General features: G+C 36.1%; 2 protein-coding genes across 8 annotated transcripts; both read left to right on the top strand.

The window, feature by feature from the left end:
• The first annotated feature begins 1986 nt into the window (after positions 1–1986).
• Positions 1987–9258, top strand: LOC112293882 (uncharacterized). 7 transcript variants are annotated; one of them, XM_090243509.1, is made up of 10 exons: positions 1987–2414; positions 3220–3542; positions 3858–3961; positions 4166–4318; positions 4508–4905; positions 5080–5323; positions 5496–7663; positions 7842–8261; positions 8443–8714; positions 8862–9258. In XM_090243509.1, the coding sequence occupies exons 2-10, from the start codon at positions 3361–3363 to the stop codon at positions 8899–8901; spliced, it is 3981 nt and encodes a 1326-aa protein (XP_090099635.1). In that variant the 5' UTR covers positions 1987–2414; positions 3220–3360; the 3' UTR covers positions 8902–9258. The 7 variants fall into 7 exon arrangements, with proteins under 7 accessions (XP_090099635.1, XP_090099633.1, XP_024399592.1 ...); XM_090243507.1 differs by having other exon boundaries at positions 4148–4318; XM_024543824.3 differs by having other exon boundaries at positions 4148–4327.
• A 1657-nt stretch (positions 9259–10915) lies between these two features.
• LOC112293198 (uncharacterized) lies at positions 10916–14698 on the top strand. The gene is made up of 9 exons (XM_024542365.3): positions 10916–11080; positions 11899–11994; positions 12171–12254; positions 12597–12694; positions 12860–13000; positions 13155–13417; positions 13506–13761; positions 14041–14251; positions 14517–14698. Exons 1-9 carry the CDS (start codon positions 11045–11047, stop codon positions 14619–14621), a joined length of 1290 nt encoding a protein of 429 aa, XP_024398133.3. The 5' UTR covers positions 10916–11044; the 3' UTR covers positions 14622–14698.
• Positions 14699–22695: the final 7997 nt, after the last annotated feature.

Raw genomic sequence — 22695 nt, 5'->3', positions numbered from 1 at the left:
ACTAGTATGACCAGTGCTTTGATCGAGACGGTACCCAGTGACTGCCGCCTGCAGCTTCTATCTGCAACTACTGGAGCGACCTGCAGGTGGAGGGTACCGCGACAAAACTTAGCACCATCAAGGGCACGGTATTGCTCGTGGCCAAGTTGCAGCAACGCCTGATGGCATCCTTGCATCATCATCTGCGACCCTCCAACTCTACCTAACGCACCCGATTCTACCCAGTGCCTGCGTCGCACACTTATTCATGCCCACTGCCAAGTTCGCCACATGGGGAAATATATATTTTTCGCGTAATGTTGCATCCAATCGCAGCATCCATGGCTGCGATGCGATCTAGCCACACCAGAATGAATCCCCTTGAGCGTCCACGCGAGATTGTGGTGGATTAGAAGACAAGGCAGCAGTGTGTTAGTGATTCCGACACCGCCCCCATCATCCTCGGTTTCTACGCTCTCTTCCCCACAGTCACATGCCCCACCGGCCCACTGAACAGGCCCACTACGCCGAACTTTCATTCGTCCATCGGATGGATGCGGTTGACGCCGCCATCAACGATTATCGTTGTCCCGATGGGAAAACATCCAACGGGGTTATGAACGGAATCACGCCGTCGAATTGTTTAAAAAGCCATTAGTTTACTTTTGTCTTTTTGTTTTCAATGTGTTGAGTACCATTGTCCAGATTTTTTTGTACATGCGTGAGTAATTTTTAGTTTATGCTGCGTGTTCGATATTGTTTAGTTAAATGACAATTTGGAAATGATGTGGACGTGATTCAAGTATTGTAATTTGTAATTTAACTAATAATTAAATTACCACAAATAATTATATTTTAAAATAAATTTTATAAAAGAGTATATAAAAGAGGTATTTTAAAGGAAGACATACCTTAAAATAAACTTTACTTCTAAGAATTTAAAAAAGATATAAAATTAAGATGATATAATATGTATATATATATATATATATATAATTGAAATAAATAAATAAAACTAAAAAATATTGAAATATCATTAGTTTAGTGATACATGTTTCTTAGAATAATATTATTAAAAGAAACTATAGTTTAGATAAATCAATAAAAAAAAGCTATAAGAATAATATTAAACATTTAAGATTTCTTTTCATTTTATTATTTTTGTAACTTTCAAAAACATGTAGAATTTCTTGTACACAAATAAAATTGTATTAGAAAAGATAACATAGTTAAAGTTGTGAGATATATTTAAGTTAGGTTTTAGTTGTATTTTGACAAGAGTTTATAAAATTTACTGTTTTGTAAGTTTTAAATTTAAAATACCATATTTACTAAAATAACGATACATATATAATTTACATAAGAATACGGTTATAATTTTTGTGTTTTTTGTATGGCTTATGTCATTATATATATATTGAAATGCATATATCATAACATATTGAATATATATATATATATATATATATATATATATATTGTACCCAAAAGCCAAAGCTTCCAAAACAGAATTTTCTTTACAAAGTAGGGGACTTTCACAAGACGTATGAACTACTATGCGTCAAAGTAGACTTGTAGGCATAGTCATCTCCTAACGTACAATATGCAATAATTACATACACATAGGTTGAAACATGCATTAACATAGATCTTAATAAAAATGCATCGTTCATGTACTAAAATAATGCAATGGTTTTGTTCATATGAAATTTGTTTGTAGGACGATGACAACAGTTGGCTCTCAGATTATCATGCCCCAAACAACATGTAATTTCCTTACTGAGGGAGATTCTCTCAGTTTAACTAGTTTACAAACTAATGAAGCAATGATTTCGTTGTTTTTGTCGATTTATTTTACATAAGTACATTTAAGGGGAACGGACGAACAGAGAAGCGGACGAACAGAAGGCGGGCTCCACCACCATGGAACGAAGGCCTTCAGCGAGGTGAGGGAGAGGGGAGAAGGGAGAAGAGAGTGGAGCGTGGCTATGGCTCAAAGCAAGCTCGAGCATGATCTTCGCATGTTTCCGAATTCGGCCGCAGCTTTCTTCTTCTTCTTGCAGCCTCTGATCTCCATCTCCAATCACCGCAGCCGAAGCTTTAATGACCAAAAAGAATTCAGTGGATTGAACAGTGGAAATACTTCCTTCATGTCCCTAACTAGCTCGGCGTCCCTTTTCTCCTATTAGTAACCACTCTCCGGAGATCGTGGTGCCATGGGTTTTTCTTCTCGAAAAGCTGCAGTTCTTCCTAGTTGATTGATTCCGAGCACCATTTTCAGCGTGACGCCTCTTTATCGTGCTTTGCACTGGCGATGGTCATGTGGTAGGCTTGCGATCCTGAGTACGGAGGTACATGTGAGAGGTTCAGTGCGCAGGCCAATTGGGATGGTGGGAGAATGGTGTGGAGTTTGCAGCTGATTTCTGCCCTCTCAGGTTCTGTTAGGCTTTGGCATTCCGGAATTCGTTCCGATTGACGCTGTGGATTTTTGGTTTGGTTGGATATCGATCTTCCGAGCAAGTGCAATTTCGCTGGCGTCTGTTGCAGTGTGCCTTTCTTTCCAGCTGTTGGGAGGTTGAATGTTAGGTTGCCTGTCCTGTTGAACTCCACCTCGATCCGTTCGTGATGTTGTCTTTCAGATTCCTTCATTTTTTCTAGTAGCAGGTCGTCTTCTTCTCGGTTGTATGCTGAGACTTTCAAATTCTGTGTCTCAACTGATTTAAGCTTCTTCCCACCTTTTCTCTATCTACAACTAGCAGCTCATTAATGAGTATATCTTGGTTAAAATTCAGCTGAATCTCCACGTAGGGAATTCGATCCCTAACAAAGCACCTCTTGAGGTACATAGGACAGTAGTTCATTTTTTGGCTGCATTTTTTCATCTTCACTCATTGACTTCTGAGTTTCATTTTTCGCGTCTGAGACAGCTGAGATTGCCAATGTAAGTTGGAGTGAGTTGAGAGCGTCTTCTCAACCCTTTCGACGCCATAAATTGATTGGTTTCCGGTTAGTGTTGAGTATGTACATCATCGATCGGCGTTGGTGTAGGCTGTCGAGGGTACTCGAATGTTTTATACTTGCTTGCTCTAATTCACCAGGGAATTGCCTTGTCTTCTACCTGACTTGGTCAACCCCTAGCTCGCGTTAAGTGTCTCAGTTCCTCAGAAGCATAGAAGGGACTGGAAATGTAAAGTTGTATTCAGCGTTTGACCCGCTTTGATGGTTGGGCGACTTCAGCAGAGGATGGCGTGTGATGCTTCGTGCGTATCAAAAATTGGCAAGCGCAGTCCTCAGAAAGGATTAAGTTAAGCTTACCGAAACGTTTTTCAGGGGTTTTGGAAGAAACAGAAGGCATGTGGACGTGCCAGCCTGAAGGGAAACATGCATGCACGCAGGAAATTTCAGAATGCGTGGGAGAAGAATAGGATTGCCGGGTTAAATTTGCAAGGAGAGGTGAAAAATCACAAGAAGTTTCTGAACAGCATTGTACTCCTGCGGAGTCCGGAAGCGTATCACGCAGACACTTGGAAGCACCACAAATTATTCGCTCGGTCGCACTGCAGGTGTCAAACCTTCCATTTCCAGTTCCGATTTAGCCTGTGTGTTTTGTCGAACGTATCTTCAAGTCCCTCTGTGTATCAGTTTTCTTGTGTTCAGGGACAGCTAATTTCAAATAGTTGCCCTTGGTCACGATTTTGAAGACTATCCATTTTAAGTTGCTGCTCTCCAGCGGTAAAAGGATGTAGTGAACTAAAGAAGCACGGAAGGTTATGTGCTAGTTAAGGATATGAAATTCCAAAGCAGGATTGCGGGTTGTGGTGCGCAAATTCAATTGGTTAGTGATACAAGTATCTAAACTATCGTGCTTTTTGAAGCAGAGATTTGTACCACGCAGATAAAACTGTACTGGCTTACTTGTCAAAATACTGTAAGGATACGCTGGTGAAGAAAGATTGGGAGAGTCCTTCTAAGACCCACAATGGTAAAAAAAATAAAAAAAAAACTATTGGAGCTACAGCTTTCTCTTGACAGCAGTAGTCGCTGAATTTTCTTTCGCTATCGTGCCCTGTTGTTTTCAAGTTGCTATTAAGAAGTCGATGAAGCGAATTGAAAATTTTGGATGTTTAATCCCTGAAATTCATTATAACATGGAGGTCCCGTTTCTCAGTTCGTTGCTTGGTATCAGGAGAGCGAAGAGGGGCTGCAAGGGAGAAGACTATGTATTACTGGAGAAAATTTTCGCCTCGTCTTCAGAATTTGAATTCTGATGCTTACAGTCACTATAGTAGCATTCAAGCTTCTCGATCATCCCGAATGATTTTAGGATGTCATCAGTTTTGTAAGTCAGGCAAGCATGAACTGAACCAGTTTCTTCCCGCTGTTAAGGCATCCTGTCTGTGATTTGCACGTTGTTCTCTCCAGACGTGAAGCAATGGGCTTGCTTAGTATGTAAATGATCACACGCTGATAACATTTGTTACAAAGCAAGTCTGCGACCGTTTAACAGGCGTATCATGAAAATATGCAGATGGGGTGAAGGTGTCTAAACCTTCGGATAAAATACGAGGGATTTCGATGCCAGCTAGAATCAGCGATTCATCTTTTTCCTCGACTAGGAAAGGAGGTAAGACGTCTACTACTTTACGCAAGAGCAAAGTTAAGAAGTCTGGCAAAGGGAGACTTCATAGAGCAGGGGCCACTCATCAAGGGTGTAGACGGATTGAAGCCATGACTCGAACTCCTTCGAAGGCTTCTAACTTGATTCAGCTTTCACCCCTTGTACTCCGTAGATCACTAATCAGATTTAAATGGCATCTTTCAAAAGAGAGGACGTCTGGTCGAGGATTACCTCGAGGTGCTTTACATTTGGGCTCCTCGAGTTTTTACTTTTCAGCCAAGATGGAAAATGCAGCAATTAGGATTCAGGTTTGTGTAACCATCCTAAGTACTTTTGAGGCCATTTCTACAGGTAGTCTCTTGAATCATGAATTTCAAGACTTAAACACCAGGTCTTTTGACAACTGTGTCAAAGGCGAAAGGCTTGATCCTGTGTGGGTGTCTGTACGTCTTCTCATCTTTCTCTTGTTTAATGTCGCGCAGGCTCAATGGCGCATGTATTTGGCCACAAACCAATACCGGTGCCTCAGACATGCCACTCTCACAATGCAAAGACGATGGCGAGAAGAAAAGAGGCTATCAAGTTCAATTGCCGTCGTAATAGATAGCACCAAGAAGGAAATGGATTTTGCAGATTGCGTGAACTCCGAGGTCGATGGAGAAATCAACGAATCTGACGAGCTTGATCCGGGAACCCCTTACGAATCACCATGCAAGAACTCAATTGGTTATACTGCAATACCCGGCAACTATTACATGTGTTTTTGTAATATCAAAGAGAATGGTCGAGGAAGAATCGTGATTGGACATCCAGAATGTACTGTGCATCGATGATTATAGTCGTAAATTCGAACGTGTTGATGTTGATTAAGAGCTTACCTTGCTCCCTGGCTTTGCAGAGAAAGAGTCTCAGAGAAATCTGAAGGCGGCTGGATTTGCAGTCAAACGACTTTACGAGGATAATATTTCAGCCATACAAGAAGATGAAATTTTCTCCGAGTTTTTGAGTTTTTTGCCCTGCTCAGAGTATGACTCCAGAGACAGTGACTTTGTCAACCCTTCCAGGATCTGCAGCCAATTACAGGAGGAGAATGGTTGTAAAAATCTAGACCCACTTCTGAATCCGTGGCTATTTGATATGTGCGCTCTGGACGTTCCTGCCTCTTCACCTGCGAAGGAACTCGCTTTTGCTAAAATTAGCATAGATGGATCATTGCCTCCTACACCCATGAAAGATTGGACGTCCCACAAGCGGGAAGCTGGTGAATCTTCCCCAGCAGAACCAGATATAAAACATTCTAGTCTCTTAGACTTATTTGAGCTTCCACACTCCCCAACCAAGGACTGGGCTTCTCCTACCTGTGAAGGTGAGAAGTCCAATTTCTTTGTTGAAATATCGCCTTGCGGGGGATTTAAAGAGGATAGACTCCATCTCCCAAACGAGTGGTTTATTGACCTTGATGTGTCGGATACGCCTGAAAGCTGCTGGGGCACTTCTATGGTGACAAACGTTTCTTTCACTTCTCCTTCGAATCCGAATTCCAAGTCCCAACATGGTTTGATAGGTCAGAAGATGACGTCATCCTCTTGTCGGGCACTGATGTGCATTCCCGAGGAGCCTGACCTCAACGTTTTAACTTTTCACCCAATCAAGGAATGTGCTGTGAAAACTCCCATTATAGACGAGCCCACCTTTCAAATATCCCCCAAGATCACTGATCCATCTCGCTGGAGAGATAAAGCATTTTCTAAAGATGATGTCGATAGTTTCAGATGGGCTCCATCTGCCATCGCGCCTTCAAAGAGCTGTGGTTTGGGTTCATACGTTTCAGTTCCACCTGCTTTAGAAAATGAACTCCTAGATGAGCTTAACAAACTTATGCTAGGCTGCCCAGATCCTGTTATGGGTCCATCAGACGACTCAAGGTCACTGGCCAGCTCTTGTGAGTCTGCCAATGACTTCTATATGACCAGATCGGTCCGATCATTTCAAACTAAAACAGTTAATACAGCTAACGATGAGACTTTCGTTAGCAGCATTTTCTCCTTTGAATCAGCAAGGAAGCTTGATTTTTGTTTGAAGGATGAACATGGCCCGGAAGTTTTACAGCCAGCTACATCTCCTAGCCAAGGGGCAGAGAATGTTCTTGATGGCAAGGAGCTTCTCGAGATTTACGAAGAACTGGATGATTCTCCAGCTTCTAAAGACTCACGAAGTTACAGTAAAAGACGCCTGAGTACAGTGACCGAGTTTTTGCAGCCTGTGGAGCAAAAACTTGACAATGGTGCGAATGGCTTCGAATCTTCTCCAAGAAGGGATTCAAAGAGGTCATTAAGTGAAGTCTCAATCATTAAGCAGCAGGATCCAGGAACTCCTCAGCTGACTGCATTTGCGGACGAAGGCAACTTTTGTGATAAGGCTGTAGATGGTAACGTCGTTGCTACGAAGCATACACCGCAACATCAAGGTAGCGACCTCTCGTCTGACATCTTTTATGCCTCCTCTGTGGTATGGGATGTAGCAGCCGCTGACGACTCCCCTAAACGAATGTCGTTTGTACAATTGGGAGAGCCTGTCGTCAATTGTCTTACCATGGATCGGTACCTCACCGACTTCAGTAACCACTATAGTAGCTTTATCAAACCCAAAGTACAGCGGTCTAATCACCCGATTTCAAGGTCTTGTGAAGCAATTGGCATATCAAAACCTACTCTGCCTTCAAGAAGTAGGCGAATCTCCTTCGACCAGATAAGATACGATGGTGATACACATTTCACGCCACCAGAGGAAAAAGGTCCGTTACTTGGAAAGAGAAATCTCTGTGATAGATTGCTTCACACCAGCCCCGTTACTCCTGATGATCAGTGCTTAAATGTTTCGCCGCATGCTTCAAGCTCTGCCGCACTTTGTAATCTTGACAGATCCAGCGCTTCGTCGGTTTCAAAAAAACATTTTCTTCAGAGTCCGTATTCAAAAATTCAAGGCAAATTTGGCTCTGATACTGAAAGTGTTACATCTTCACGAACCTTGCATCCGGGGAAGGACTCGTTGGCTGAGGTCGAGAAGGTACTGGAAAAGATCTCACCGTCATGTTTCGAATCAAAGCGTCATGCTGTCGTTTTTGTGAGATGCATGGACATGCTTGCGTGATTCAACCTCTACCTTGAGAGATGACCTGACCAGATAGCCATCAAGAATTTCAAACTAGAAATTTAGCTGATGATTTGTCTTGTCCATACTGCAGGGAGGGTCTGGAAAGCGTGCTAGGACACTGTTCACTAACCAGGAATCGTCAACACCCAGGGTTGGAGATGATTGTTTGAACTCTTATAGTCCTCAATACTCTTGTTTCAAGGTTAATTATGAAGACATGGTTGATCGTAGGGGCATTCAGCATTCTTGGGGACCAGAGAATCTTTCTGGTCCTCTGTTTCTTGCAGAAGAATCTGATTGCAATTTTAGGAAAAGCACTGGATCTGCTTGGGATTGCGGGTTGATTTCTGATTGTGGAATGATGACGGATGATGGATTAAGGCGTCTCGAGAGTCGTGGACCGTCCTTGCATGATCTGTGCAAAGTATGGGATGAGGAGTGTATGGACCTTGTGACAAGATCCCTCAAATACAAGAGCTTGATGACGAATCCTAATTTACTCCGCCACGAGGTAATCAGTTGTTCTTGTTCATGTTGCGAGACTAAGTAACACGAAATCGTGTCTTACCAATTAGAGATTATTGTTGATTACTTTGCTTCTGGAGTTTGTCTTGAAGGCTTGGAACTGTTAGTCTCAGTGGTGAGTGATCAGAACATTTTCAAAAAACTTACAGTTCATCTGGTAATGAAAGGTTAAGCTAGCATTCGAGAAGCCAGAGCCCACCAGCTCACAATCAGCAGCGTGGGAGATTGAGAACATCGAGAGGCTGTTGGAGAAACTGGAGACCAGAGAGTCACATAAAGAGCTTATCAAGCAGCAAAGAGATGCTATTTACATAAATATAGCAACAAATGCAAGTATGCGAGATCGGTATCGTTTGTACAGTAAGTGGGGTATTCGCAGGCTGTCAAGGGGGAGATTGAGGAAGGTCATCTACGACTTGCTCTGGAAAGATCCTAAAAGGTATTTTCTTCAATCACGTGTCGATGACTTTTTGGAAGTGCTTGCTGTTTGCTTTCTCCTGCTGCCGGTGCTGTATATAACAATGTTCCAGCAAGCCTCTCATCTTGATTTTTCTTCAATGATGCTGATGATGTCCATCACCTGCAGATATCATGCCAGCGCGGATCTTGTACTTCAGTATCTGTAGTCCTTTTAAATTAGAATGGCATTTAATTGAGTGCCTCGAACTGTTCATTGTCCCAGATGAACAAGTTAGTAGATGCGAATCGCACTCGCAAGAAGTGATCAACAGGTACAGAAGTTGCAGATTTTTTTGTAGTCATTAGATTATCGTCCCTCTGCGCATGACGCACACTGGTTAAGCTTTTTAATGCCATAATTACACTTGACATGGGTATCTCAGAGAAACCCATGGTGCGGCGCATTGGATGTCTTTGTTAAGTCATTATCGTGATTGCCCACCTGAAATGAAAAGCCGGCTCCATGGATCTGTTTGCCATCTATTGCGATGGTGGTTATTGAGCCTGGTAGCCTTGTGAATGATTGTGCTGACCCGTACGCCGGGTAGCAGCTGGATTCATCTTCATGCTATTTTCATTCTTCGTGAATGAATTTGCGAAACAGAGCAATGAACCGTTTCTTTGAAAGTATGCTAATGAAGTCCAGAAGAGCAATAGCATAGTGCTCTTTGAACCGTTTCGTGTTGAAAGACATGTCTTCATGTAGACAAACTTACCGAGACTTCAACCAAAGACTTGGGCTTTTGAGGTTAGGCTTGCTGAAGATGGCTTACATGGTTGGAGACAATCAAAATGTATTCTTCTTACATAAGGCTGCCGTAGAAACAGAATGATACGAGTAGTAAAACAAAACATGAGACCATCAGGCTACTCAACTCTAATGAAACGTGTGTGGTCAAGCTCACCAAGGGCTGTATCGAATGGCTTACTACAGCTCACAATAGCTTCCAGTTGCTGTGGTATCACTTTGGGTAAGTGGACATGGAAAATTAGGGAACAATTGGCTATCTTCCTAAAAAGAAAACTCCAATCTGGGTGTCTGCAGATATGTGTTCGTAATCACCAGCAACCAAAACTTTTGCTGGATTGAATGCTTGTGCCTTTGAGATCAGTTACAACAATTTCCACAGATTTTGTGTTGCTGTTACATGTCTTTACTATCACATGTTTCGGGAATAAACATTAGTTCATGGTGATGGCATTTGAATGCTCTTACTGCTTTTTACATTTATTTATTTATTTATTATTATTTTTTTCTCGAACCGAAAATGGTTCCTTTTCGTTATCTTGAAATTCCCATCTGTCAAGTATTTATGTTATCTCGTTATAATTATTTTCTTTACTATAATTGTTGTTGTTATAAGTGTGTTTGTATCACATTAACATGAAAACATAGTGTTTTTTTGTACTTTTTATCATTTGATGGAAGTAGTAGCTCCTATCACCAATTTTGAATATATATTTATTTATTTATTTTTTGTTTGGGTTTTAATTTTTCTTAAACTTATTTTAGCTCTCATAACATATAAATATTTTATTCATGCTTAGATTCTAAATTCATATTGAATTTTCGACTTATTTACTTCTTTATTTGGTGGTAAATGTACACAATTTATTATTTTTAAATTTGTGTCAGAATAAATACTAACAGATGTAGATTCCAATGAAGATAAAATCTATACATAAAAATCCTTAACCAACTTTTTTTTAATTATTAAAGATTACTTGTAATTATCAGTATCTTTAAGCAGTGTTCAAAAGAACTCAATTAGAAAAATGCTAAGAAATTATCCTTGGTATTCATTGTCACTTGTGATATTGACATATGTAATTATTATCTACTTTGGATCATTTATATTCGTATAATTTCAAGTATCTTGACGAAGAGAACATATTTTCCACCCTTATTTATCCAGGACATAAATTTGCATACACACATATATTAATTGAAGAGTCATATTTGAAAACTAACAACAATTTGTGAAATTTTAAAATCCACATGGTTATTATTAAATTAAATTAAATTATATTATATTTTAATTTTACTGAAAACAATTAACTCTATAATTTGAAATGCAGCATGACCCATGCCAGGCCGTGTGGACGCTGCAGCATCTGCGTGCTGACCGGGCGGGACTTGGAAGCGAAGGGAGTCTTGGAATCAAAGCGGGACTTGGTGACGGAAGGGGGTCTTGGCTAGAACCCAAAGGGCAGGGCTTTGTTGCCTTGCTGCCTTGTGCTCCCCTTCGCTTCGCTGTTGTGCCCATATTCTGTTTCCGGCGTTGTTTTGCTCACCGCTTTCCCATCTCCATGGGCAAACCCTTGCCCTCTGACTTGGTGGATCCGGTACTACCCCCGCTCTCCTTTCCCACAATCCTCTCCCTTCGCTGCATCGCACTTTTTCTTCATTTCCTCTTTTGTTTCATGAATGAATTGGGGTCATATGGGATTACCATATCAGGAGTTTTATAAGGTGGCCGTTTGTTGTTATTATTGTTATTTTTTTAGAAAAAATAATAGTATGAGAAACATTTGGCGTGCAGATGCATTTTACTGATGTAGATGTGGTGTATTGGTGTTCATGTCATCGTTACGATCACTTGAGATTGACGAAGGTTTTCCCTGACATTTGATTTTGAGGGAAACGGGAGTTTTGAGGCGCAGTGGTTTCTGACCTAATTTTCGTGTGTTCTTTCGGAGCTTGTAACATTTGGTGTGATGAAGTGGGGCTGTCTGTTCACCTGATCGTAGCCTCTGGTTACATTCTGTCATGGGATGGTTTTGATGTCTTTGCAATTCTCGCTTTTTTTCAGTTTGTTTTGGTTGTTTCTGGTGCTGGTTCGGGGTTTTGTGTTCATCAACCGCAATGCATCACCTGCAATAAAGCTTGCGTTAGAGTACGCATTAACTTCTTTAATGTTCTGGAAACTTGTTGAAAGAAAGGATTACAGTTTTATAAGTTGCAGCGGATGGATGCGAATTGGTAAACTGGAGGGTGCAATCATCTCAATGCTTTACAGAACGTCTGACAAAATTTTAGAACGGCTAAAACTTGATGGGTTATTTAGAGGAGTAATGCAGTATCGGCCTGTGTGGAATTTGAAAGTCCTTGATACTTGCAAAACTAAGTGAACTGATAGCCCGCCCTGTCTCGAACCGCCCAGGATGACAAGGAGGTTTTACTTGGTTTGCCTGGGGCATGGGCCGAGGAGACTAACGAACCTGCCGACCATTACACAACCAAAATAGGAGGTCAACCGGTACATTTTTACCATTTTTTTCAACCTGTTGATTACAAAAATATTTTCTCGTATGCAACGCCTAACGAAGCTGGAAAGGTGCCATTTGAATGCCGAAGTTGGTTGTGCTTCTTTTGAGTACACGATTGTGTATCTGGCGATGTCTCACTATGTTTGAACTCGTTGGGTATGTGCAGGATTGGCCAGTCCCTCTTCAGGATGTCAACGATGAGTTACTCAAGTGTGGTGTTTGTGATGGCTACTTGGGGCTCGTTGCACAGGTTCTGACCATGTGTTCCTCTATTCGCATCTGTGAAATTCTCACTCTCCTGTCACGTACATATTAGGCAGCCTCATTTATATAATATCATGTCAATAGAATTGATCGATAGGCAAGTTAATTTGGACTTCGGTTTCCTTTTTCTTTCTGCCTGCAGCTTTTTGGTAAAAGCAGAGCATGGTTCATTTGAGATCGCATTTCTGTTGGTTATAAACTTTAGGGTTTTCCATTCAACACTTTAATACATTCAGTCGCTAATCCTGGCGATAGTTAACGAATGTATTTTCTGGTAGCAGTAAAAGCCGTGAACGTGCTGGTTTCTAAGCGTGGTTAATCATCGCAGATATATGCACCTCTTACGCTGTACGGATCAAAGCTTGAGGAGCGGTCCCTCTTTATTTTAGGATGTCCGTCTGCGAGTTGTGGCGTTGATCGCAGCAGGTATTTAGTTGAGGTCATTATGTTGGTGTATTTCTTCGTTATCATACATGGAATGAAACATATTGTGTGGTTTTTCAGTCTTACCTTTCCAACTTGAACATGGCTTTAGGGAAGCGTTAGAGGTTTATTGCCTCACGGACTTCTCACGATTTGGATTCTGCACAGCTGGCGTACAATTCGATTTCAGAAAGATGTTCCCAGTGAAAACTCATCCCAGCAGGACCAAACAGAGAGTGCAGCCGGTTCTAGTACTGCATCAAGTGGACCCCAAAGTGAATTGAGCGAAGTGCCTCTGGACAATCATGGGTATAGATTTGGTGCACTTGTGATCTTTTTCCTTGAAGCGAGCGTCTCCTTGTCATGGCCAATCTTTCAGCAATCTCTGGTATTTTGGCTTTTATGCTCTTTTTTTTTTATTGTATTTTGGGTTCTGAATCTCCTCATGTTATGTGGTACACAGGTGGGGCGAGGACGCATCACTCAGCATTGATTGGTTTGGTGAGAACTCGTGGGATGGATATGTTGGGGATGATCAATCCGAATCCATGAACATGCAGGAACTGCAGACCTCGTTACTGGAGGCTGGTTATGCGGCTGCAGGATCGAGAAATCAACATCATTACCATCACCACCACCACCATCAGCGGGGTCACCACAGGGACACTGGCTCAGCTTCAGGGGAAGCTGCGACTTCAAATCGCTCATCCCACAGCTCTTTGCCATGTACGAACATTAACTTCTTTCTTCTTCTTTGCGTTGAGTCTTTAGTTCATTTGTAGGGATTATTGATGCACTCAATGCGTTGGTGCAGTACTTCCATGCTTCTACATCTACACCCAGAGTGAAGAATCTACTCCTTATGAAAGTGCCACCTCTAGGAGTGATAATCAGGCAGACGGAGAGGCGGACGATCCTTTGGATGACATAGAAGATCCTTACGGCATCGTCGAAGGCGTTGGGGAACTCTGGGAAGGGGAGGAGTATGAGCCTGAGCGTGCGTTATCTGCTGATCGAACATATCTCAAGTTTAAGAAAAAGTTGGATTTAAGTCCAGAGCAGTGTTTCAGGTACGGTTCTTTCTACTTCACCATACTTTTAATTGGACGTTCACCTGACGTAGTCTCTTGATTTGGCCGTTTTTTTCTCTTCTTCAGTCTGTTTACATTTATTTTTATGTGATTTTACCTTGCGCTTGGTTGTTTAGGCTGTGCTTTAGTCGACTGCGCAGGCTTAGTTATTTGTTAAGGCACTAGAGTAGTTGCTGATGCCTCTGTCAAAAATTCATTCGTCAGAGCACTCAAAGTATGATGCAATTGGATATTGATATTGAAATGGGGTTGCTGCAGATACTGCTTTGGTGGCCGGCCGCTGTGGGCCACAGATGCTCATGATGAACCAGGTACATGTGGCGCATGTGGAGGACCTCGCGTGTATGAAATGCAGTTGATGCCTCCAGTCCTCTACTTTTTGCAGCAGGCCTACAAAGACCTCCCCCCTTCAACATATGGACCTGATGATTGGGAGTGGTCAACACTTGTTGTTTACTCTTGTGCTCAGGTACTCTACAGTTTTCAAAGTGTATTTTCAGTGGAAGGTTTTATTTACATAAATGTGCTGTTTATGATTTAATGAATTGGGTGAACTTTGAATTCTTTAGGAGCTGTGGTTTTGAATTGATTCGGAAACCTACTTTTTTGGTGTACTTGAACTTTTGCTGGAGTTATGGTCTCATTACGTCACATTGCACACTACATTTTAGGAAATGTGACCCAAAGTCAGGAAAGCTTGGTGATCCTAATATTGATCGGCTTGTGGGTGACAGAGCTGCTTACAAAGGGCTCCAGAACGTGCCATGATAGCTGGAGAGAGAACAGATTGGAGCATCATTGTAGAAGGCACCATTGTACAAGCAGAAGTTACTAGCTAGTTAACGGCTGCACATTCTTGTTCTAGGAGAGCCAAATGAATATCACTATTTAATACAGATTTTTCTGCTTCACACTTCGTCTCTTGAAGTTGCAGTTGATGTCTTCTGACAATTGATCAATGGAGGTCAATGTACTTTTTGAAGTGGTTGGACGGTTGAGTATGTCATCGCTCTGCTTGCATCTTACATTTTGTACGATGGCAGGCACATTTCTGTATACGCTGTGCGTCAAATTCTTACATCCCCGACCCCGTCGAATTGCATATTTTGTACCATATTTCGATCTTCAATTGGAAACCTTTTCAACAATTTCATCCACTTGTCAAAAAGGATGCAAAAATATGGTCTTCATCTAGAAACTTCAGATTGCTTTGGAGGACTTTCTCACAACAGTGCATACAATATAATACACGTATTGCATCACCTCTCTCTTGATCATGCTCGTCCATGTTGGAACTCCAAGCAGCACGGGCATGATTCTCACGAGTGGTTTCATCTCGAGAATGTGGCAGCAGCAAAGCGGCTCAAAAACCGTCAAGAACTTGCTGGCCCGTAAAGCCTCGGACAAGATCTGGTAATTTTTCAATGAAGATGTAGGTGAGAACTTCGATGGCAAAAAATGACAGGTTAGTACACATCGCCTGTTGGGGCTTTGGAATGTTATGGTGATGCCTTTGGAGGACGCGATTCTGAGTTTCTTTTAATGCTTTTGTCGTTGGTGCAAGATTGGAATAGAGGGGTAGTTCAGAAGATTGTGCAGGTGGTAGGCAAGTACTGAGCAATGGCCCAGAAACCTTTTGAGATCTATATGAGTGCTTCTTGTGTAATTTGGAAGGCCCTGCATACATGATTCTAGTTGTACTGTGGATGTATTCGTTGGATCAGAATTGAATCCATACATTGCACAAGTTGAATGTTGTGATTTGAATGTCGAGAATTGCTGCGTGTGCTTACTGCGTTGAGCCCTTGATGTGAACGCTGCTGGTTCTTCTCCAGAGCCTCGTTAGGATTTGTACGAGTGCCTAATACAGTTGAAATACGTCATCGGTTGTGAGTCGGTTCATTGTTGGAGGGTTTTGGATTTTCTAGGATCAATTTCTTGTATGAGTGAATCTTGCGGTGGAATTCCTTGGGTAAGCCGACAAGCTTAGGGTCATCGAAATCGAATACAAGACGAATTTTGGCAACGAACGAACTGTTGGGTGGTCCACTGCCTGCGCAGTTTGAATCACGTAACTTCGGAGGAGTAGTTCTGAGAGCTCAACTGTTGAATTGCCGTGAATGTTTGTGTTGTTGAAGTGGCTTAAATTTTGGTTCCAAACAAAACAAAAAAATAAAAACAAAAAAATAAATAATAATCAAGATAGGAATATTGAGGTGAATGGATCGGCTGCTGGAGTGAAGAGAGGGAATCAAGGAAGCAGGCGAAGGTTTTAGTTTGTCAACCAACAAAAGAAGGCGTTGAAACCAACAAAAGTAAAAAAAAAGAAAAAAAACAGAAAAAAAAAAAAAAAAAACATAGTTTGTATGTGTGGGTTGGTAAGGTCATTATGCTTATGATTGTGGTTATGTTTATCATATTTAATTGATTATTATAATTTTTTTAGGATTAGAATATATGCTTGTTAAGATTTGGTGGGTGGGGTTTCAAGGATTTAGTAATGTTGGGTAGAGGTGGAATTTAGAAGTGTTTTTTTTTAAGGATTGTTAGGGTTTTTTTAGGGTTTGGATTGGTTACTTCAAGGTTCATATGCAATTCACCTACATGTTAATAGTCATCAAGAATTTCTTAGGGTTTGTTAAGGTGGAGGGTTTTTATATCTCAAGATTATCCAAATTTGATTAAGTATTGAGAAGATAGTATGAATTGGAAGAACATAAATTTGATGATGTATAATAATAAATTATGGTAATTTTTTTTAGAATTAATGTATGATGGAAGAAGTAATGTCAAAAAATCTAATTGAGGATTTTGAGTTACTAGTAATTTTTTTAATTTTCTTAAAAGAAATAAAATATAAAAATCTTTAAGACAAAAAGAAGAAACAAAATTGTAAATAGTGATCCATGTTTGAACCTGACTAATTTTTTTACTTGTATACCTTATTCATAAAAACTTTAAGAATATTGATTATTACAAATTTAATCTATGATAAAGATTGAAGAATAACTTATAATACTAAAAAGCTTTGTACATTTTATTATATTATGATTGATAAATTAGAAAAAGTATATGTAATAATTAAGCATTAATTTTAAAATTATGTAAGATTGAAGGTGTATTTTTAAGATTCCATGTTCAGTATGTAGGATATGGAAATATATGTATCAATATGATAACAATAGCAGAAAACAAATACTTTAAATAACAATGTAAATCCAACATGTAATGGTAAATGTATTGTAATAAGATAAAGTTAAAATTATTGGAAGAAAGTTATTATTGCATATATTTTGGAGCTATTCAAGAAATACATTTTGGTTAAAAGGTTTCTACCATGCATTTGGAAGCAAATATACATAATTAAGATGGAACAAATCAATGATTACTTCAATAAAATTGATACAATATTAAGCTTGGAAGATACTTAATGAGATATTTAGAAAAAATTTCGAGCTCATTTTGCAATAATAAAAGTCTTATTGAAAAAAGATGACGTAATCAATAGAAATTGATGTACAAATCTATAAAAGAATGTTAAACATATTACAAAAAGATTTGACATCTTGATGACTTACATCAAGGATAATACATATGTTATATTGAATATTATAACTTATGATGAAATCAAAGGTGATGAAATAGCTTAGACTTATTGCAATGGTATGTTTTAAGATTCTTTAAAAATAAAAAAATAAAATTGATAATATTTATATATATATATATATATATATCTATTTGAAAGAATAAAGAAAGATGAAAGATAAGAGTTACTTTCAAATTGTAATGAATTAAGTGAGCTCATTCAAGAACATTAGAATCCTTTGCAATAGCCAAACTTTGTAAATATTTCTAAGAAATTAATTGTGTTAAAGAAAAAATATATATCTAAAGTTTTTATGATAAAATTACCATATATTGGTGTATTTAAAGAAGAGCATCATCAAAATATGAAATCATAATAAATTTATAATAGATTTCTATTAATACTATATATATTTAAAAATGAGATAAAAAGGTATTAAATAGATTTGATTGATTTTATATTATTTTTTATATACATATGTATATATTATAATGATAGTTACATTTAAAATAAAATTTTAAATTAAAAAAAATAATTTATCATATAATATATATTTTATATATCAATTTTTATATATTTTCATTAATTTATTATTTAACTTCTTATTTTAGATTGACCTACATAAAGAATAAATATTGGATAGATAGCAATACTAATTGCAGATATCACAACTTTATCCAAGTAAAATAAAGACATTGTATCTTATTGGAATTGGTAGAATTGACAAGATTATAATAACAAAGACTACATTGAATAACATGAATTATATGTATGATGCCTTTGCTTTATTAAATGCATTGAAAGTAACAGTGATTGTTATAAAATATCTTGTAGCATTTTAAAATAATTTAAAGTTAAAGAAAAAGAAAAAGAAAACCTAATGATTCGAAAGAAGGTCAAGAAATGTCAAAATCATTCTTGACTAAAACAAAAGTCAATATAAAAAAATTAATAATAGTAAACAAAAGGTTTTGGATACATTAATAGTAAATTTTGATAACTTTAAAGTAGAAGAAAATAATATGTTTTTGATTGCATTTTTTTTTTTTTTTTTTTTTTTTTTTGATGTGTATCCAAAAGATACAGTAAAAGAAAGAGCATTGCCCATATGGACCAATATTAAAGAAAAGATGTTAGAAGAAGATGTGGAATACACATTAGATACATTATTAATCCAAACATTAGTAAAAGTAGCCAAAGATAGAATTATAAGAGTGCATGATCAACTACAAGATATGGATAAAAATATTTTTGAAACTAAAATCAAATATAAGAACATACAAATTTGAAATGTAAAGGTGGAGCTATGTGATAACATTTAAGAAAAGATAATTTATTTAATTATTATTCAATTGGTATTTATAGAACTAACAATAATAAAAAATTAATATTTGATATATAGATATGAAACATTTTCATATCATTTAGATGTTATTTTGTTATTAAGATGTATGTTGATGCAAAGTTATTACTGATTTATTTAGTTATATTGCTATAAAATTTGTATTTTTATAAAATAGACTACTAATTCAACATTCTAAACAAACTTATGTTTTTTATGATTGAAAGAATTAGGTTACTACAATCTAAATAGCAATATTTTAGGTGAAATTAGAAGTTATTGTAATTCAATACTTTGATTGTTAAACTATAATAATGATATACTCACATAAAAAGATGGTATAAATAGACTAGAGATGTTTGTAAGTTGACAAGATGTTTTCTTAATTTAAATTTTTATCTACTAAACCTATGAATTGTATATAAAGTTTAAGAAGAGGTAATAGACAAAGTATTGCATATGCTAAATAACAAAGATATTTGGAAGAAATTTAAGACTTTGAATATCTTACAATTAAGGAATTATACTTTTATATAACAGTTTCTAAAATTATTTTTTAAAATAACTATATTATTAGAATTTAATCTTAAAGGATGTTTAAATTTGATTTAACTATCAAATAAAAAGAGGTTTTAACATTGTTAAAAAAAATCTATTATGATGGTTGCTATAATTTGAAAAAAATACTAAAATCAATTGGTAGCTTTTTTGCTTTGAATAATCTTAATATACGTGGGTGTTCATGTTTGATATCATTGCCAAGCAAATTAGATAATCTAACATCTTTGACAACCTTTATAATATATAAATGCTCAATCTTGACATCTTTGCCAAATAGATTGGGCAACCTCACATCTTTAAGTACCTTAAATATGTAGCGGTGTTCTAATGGAATATCATTATCAAATAAATTGGGCAATCTTACATCTTTGACTATCTTAGATTTGAGGTGATATATATGTTTGTCATCATTTCTAAATAAATTGAATAATCGTATACCTTGAAAACTTTAGATAATTAATGGTCTTTAAGCTTGATATTATTCTATAATGATCAAAAAAACCTCACATGAAAGACAACTTAAAAAGTTAGTTATAGCTTCAGTTTGCTATTATAACTAAACAAATTAGACAACTTTATATTGTATACTAACTTAGACTTATAAAAGATTTAAAAAAAATATATTGTATATGGATATAAATCCAAATATATATATATATATATATATATATATATTAGTAAATAAAATTTTAGAAAACTTTAAGATAATGTATTTTTAAAATCTTAAATATATAAAAGAAGATTATAATAAAATTACTTATTTCTAATAATATAATATAAGAAAATATTAATTTAGTATTAGAATCCAAAAATAATTTAATAAGATCGATGGTAATTTTGATTTTGCTTCTTTGTATACATAATGAAAGAATTTATTATATAGAAGAATGTTAATGTATATTCAATCTTGATATTATTTCTTTTAGCATAATTTATACTATTATAAGAAATTAAACCAAAATATAATATTTTAAATATTTTTTAAATTTATATATATATATATATATATTTATAATAGAATTTAAATCTTATTTTATATATTTTTTTAGATATATATACATACATTTATATGTGTGTATATTATGGCAGGCTTGCTTAACATATGATCAATTATTTCTTTGGAAATTCCAAAGGAATCCACAAATATTAGCTTACAGCTCCTTTTGATACAAAAATAAAAAGAAAGAAATAAGATCTTTTGTAGTACATTGTATACAATTATAAAAGATTAAAATAAGGTATAAAAGTTTTACATTGTTGTCTTATTTTATGACCAAAATTTTACAAATGTTTTATAGTTTTATATAATTATTTACAAAAAAATAATATAAATCATAACATTGGCTCACTTAAAATTTTCTAATAATACCATAATAAAGTGTGTTTTAAAAATCTTCTTGCCAATTGAAGAAAGTTGCTTAATTATTTTTTATAACTAGCATATATGTTTGATAATAAAAACTTCACTTATTTTTATGGTCCAAAACTTGAAAATTAAGTATAATAGGGTCAATAATTTTTTACCTTAGATGTGGCTTCCAAACCCAATTAAATTACCTTTTTGCTTTTTGCCTTATTTGTGGTCAAAATATTTGTCTTTGTAAGTTGTAGGCAAATTGCAAATAATACCTTTTGGTTTATATCCTCCTATTTTTCTAACTTTGCTTGCTCTATAGGTGATTTAATAGATTTTTTTTACTTTCTACAAATAACCTTCCATAAATCTTTATTAATGAAGAAAAAAGAATCTTTTATAGATGTCAAATGTCATCTTGTAAGAAATATGTATTAAGTAAAAAATGAAAAATAAAAAAAAGGTAGAACACGAATAGAAATGAGATCTAAGTTAGACTTACTTTCATATTATTTTTTTAAAAACATTTATAGAAATTCTATGAAACTCTCAAATAATTCAAAAAAAAGATTTGGCTAGAAGCATTATTGTGCTACCAACACGCCTAAAAACTTTTTAAGTTAAGAAATTCAAGGCAATTTTAACAAATTTATATTCAAAAGTAAGATAAAAAAACAAAAAATCGCTTCTTAAATTCTATAAAACCCTGCTTTCTAATAATTTAGCCTTGTCATGATTGTTAGTCTTGTCTTGTTATTAGTAGGCCTTGCCATAATTGCTGCCATGTCTCATAACATTGTTGTGTGTAGATTGCTTGTAGGGAGGGAGCAAATTATAAACTATAGCTTGTAACTAGAAACTAAGAGTTTCTCTTCTTAAAGAATTAAATTGTAATTTCTCTTCTTCTATTGTTGCTTCCTCTAAGCTAACAAAAATAAAATTGCTTTATAAATACTAATACCTATTTAAAGGTGATAAAAAGATTATATTTTGCTAAACAATAAATTAATTAATAAATAAAATGAAATAAAATCCTCACAAACCAATCAACTTGTTGAATGAGAAATCTACAGCATCCAACGTTGATATTAATGAGCTCACCTTTCAACCATCAAGGATTCAAGTAAATTAATTGTTTAAAAGTAAATTTTTTCCTTAAGTTCTTACATGACATAAGTCCATGGTTTAATAATGTGGAATTTTTAGTGCAAATACACTAACATTTAGTCTAACTATTAATATATAAATATTTTCTTTGTTAGGCTACATGATAGCTATGACAACTGTGACTACAAAACCCACCATGGCCATGGCAACTATTTAATAATGTATTCACTATTGTCCACAATACAGTTGCAGTTATTAATCATTTACATAATGTCTAATAAGAATTAATAATATATATAAATACTCATTTAACAAAATAGAACTCTATAATTGATTATTTCTTCTTTTTATATCTTATTTATTATAAGATGTACTAAAAAATTGTAAAGAGGTTGATATAATTTTTAATTAAGTAATAAGAACATAAAACTCATGTTTCTATTTGTAATTTTCAAAGTAGGATTTTTCCAAACTACAAGTTTGTTGACATATTTTTTTTATCTTTATTATAATTAGTTTTCAGTAACAAGCACTTCAATTTATTTTTTATTATTTATTTTTTGTCTCCAGATTTAATTTTGATAAGATTTCCAATAATATCAAATTTCAGTGGTGTTATCCTACTACTACTATTTCATTAATTTTAATAAAATTCTAGAAAGTACTTTTAATTTTACTTGGCTAAAGTATAAGAACTTTAAACAGATATTCAATTAAGATAAAAAATAATTTCCTAAAAACACGAAAATTCAAAGAAACCTTAATCACAACTCTTTAATATGATATTGTTGAATGTTCCCTCAAAAAATTATATTGAAATTGTAAAACTATATGTGCCTTGAATTGATCTTGATACTAGCAGCTGCAAACGTTATGCTTGGTCACAAACAAATCTCTAGACTGATGGACAAGAACTCAATTTGTTCAAGATCCAAAATCGCAAATATTACTTTGGTTTAGATG

The sequence above is a fragment of the Physcomitrium patens genome, chromosome 16 (assembly GCF_059467195.1).
Source record: "Physcomitrium patens ecotype Gransden chromosome 16, ASM5946719v1, whole genome shotgun sequence".
Taxonomy (NCBI): Eukaryota; Viridiplantae; Streptophyta; class Bryopsida; order Funariales; family Funariaceae; genus Physcomitrium; species Physcomitrium patens.
The sequence above is the reverse complement of the archived record's forward strand: the minus strand, read 5'-3'. Positions and strand labels throughout refer to the sequence as shown.

Excerpts from the sequence above, each read along its gene's own strand:
- LOC112293882 (XM_024543824.3), top strand. The coding sequence starts at position 3,361 with ATGCATGCACGCAGGAAATTTCAGAATGCGTGGGAGAAGAATAGGATT. Across the intron at positions 4,328-4,507 it reads TCATCAGTTTTGTAAGTCAG|ATGGGGTGAAGGTGTCTAAA; the intron begins GCAAGCATGAAC and ends GAAAATATGCAG. Across the intron at positions 8,715-8,861 it reads CTCTGGAAAGATCCTAAAAG|ATATCATGCCAGCGCGGATC; the intron begins GTATTTTCTTCA and ends CATCACCTGCAG.
- LOC112293198 (XM_024542365.3), top strand. The coding sequence starts at position 11,045 with ATGGGCAAACCCTTGCCCTCTGACTTGGTGGATCCG. Across the intron at positions 12,255-12,596 it reads ACTTGGGGCTCGTTGCACAG|ATATATGCACCTCTTACGCT; the intron begins GTTCTGACCATG and ends TAATCATCGCAG. Across the intron at positions 12,695-12,859 it reads TGTGGCGTTGATCGCAGCAG|CTGGCGTACAATTCGATTTC; the intron begins GTATTTAGTTGA and ends GATTCTGCACAG.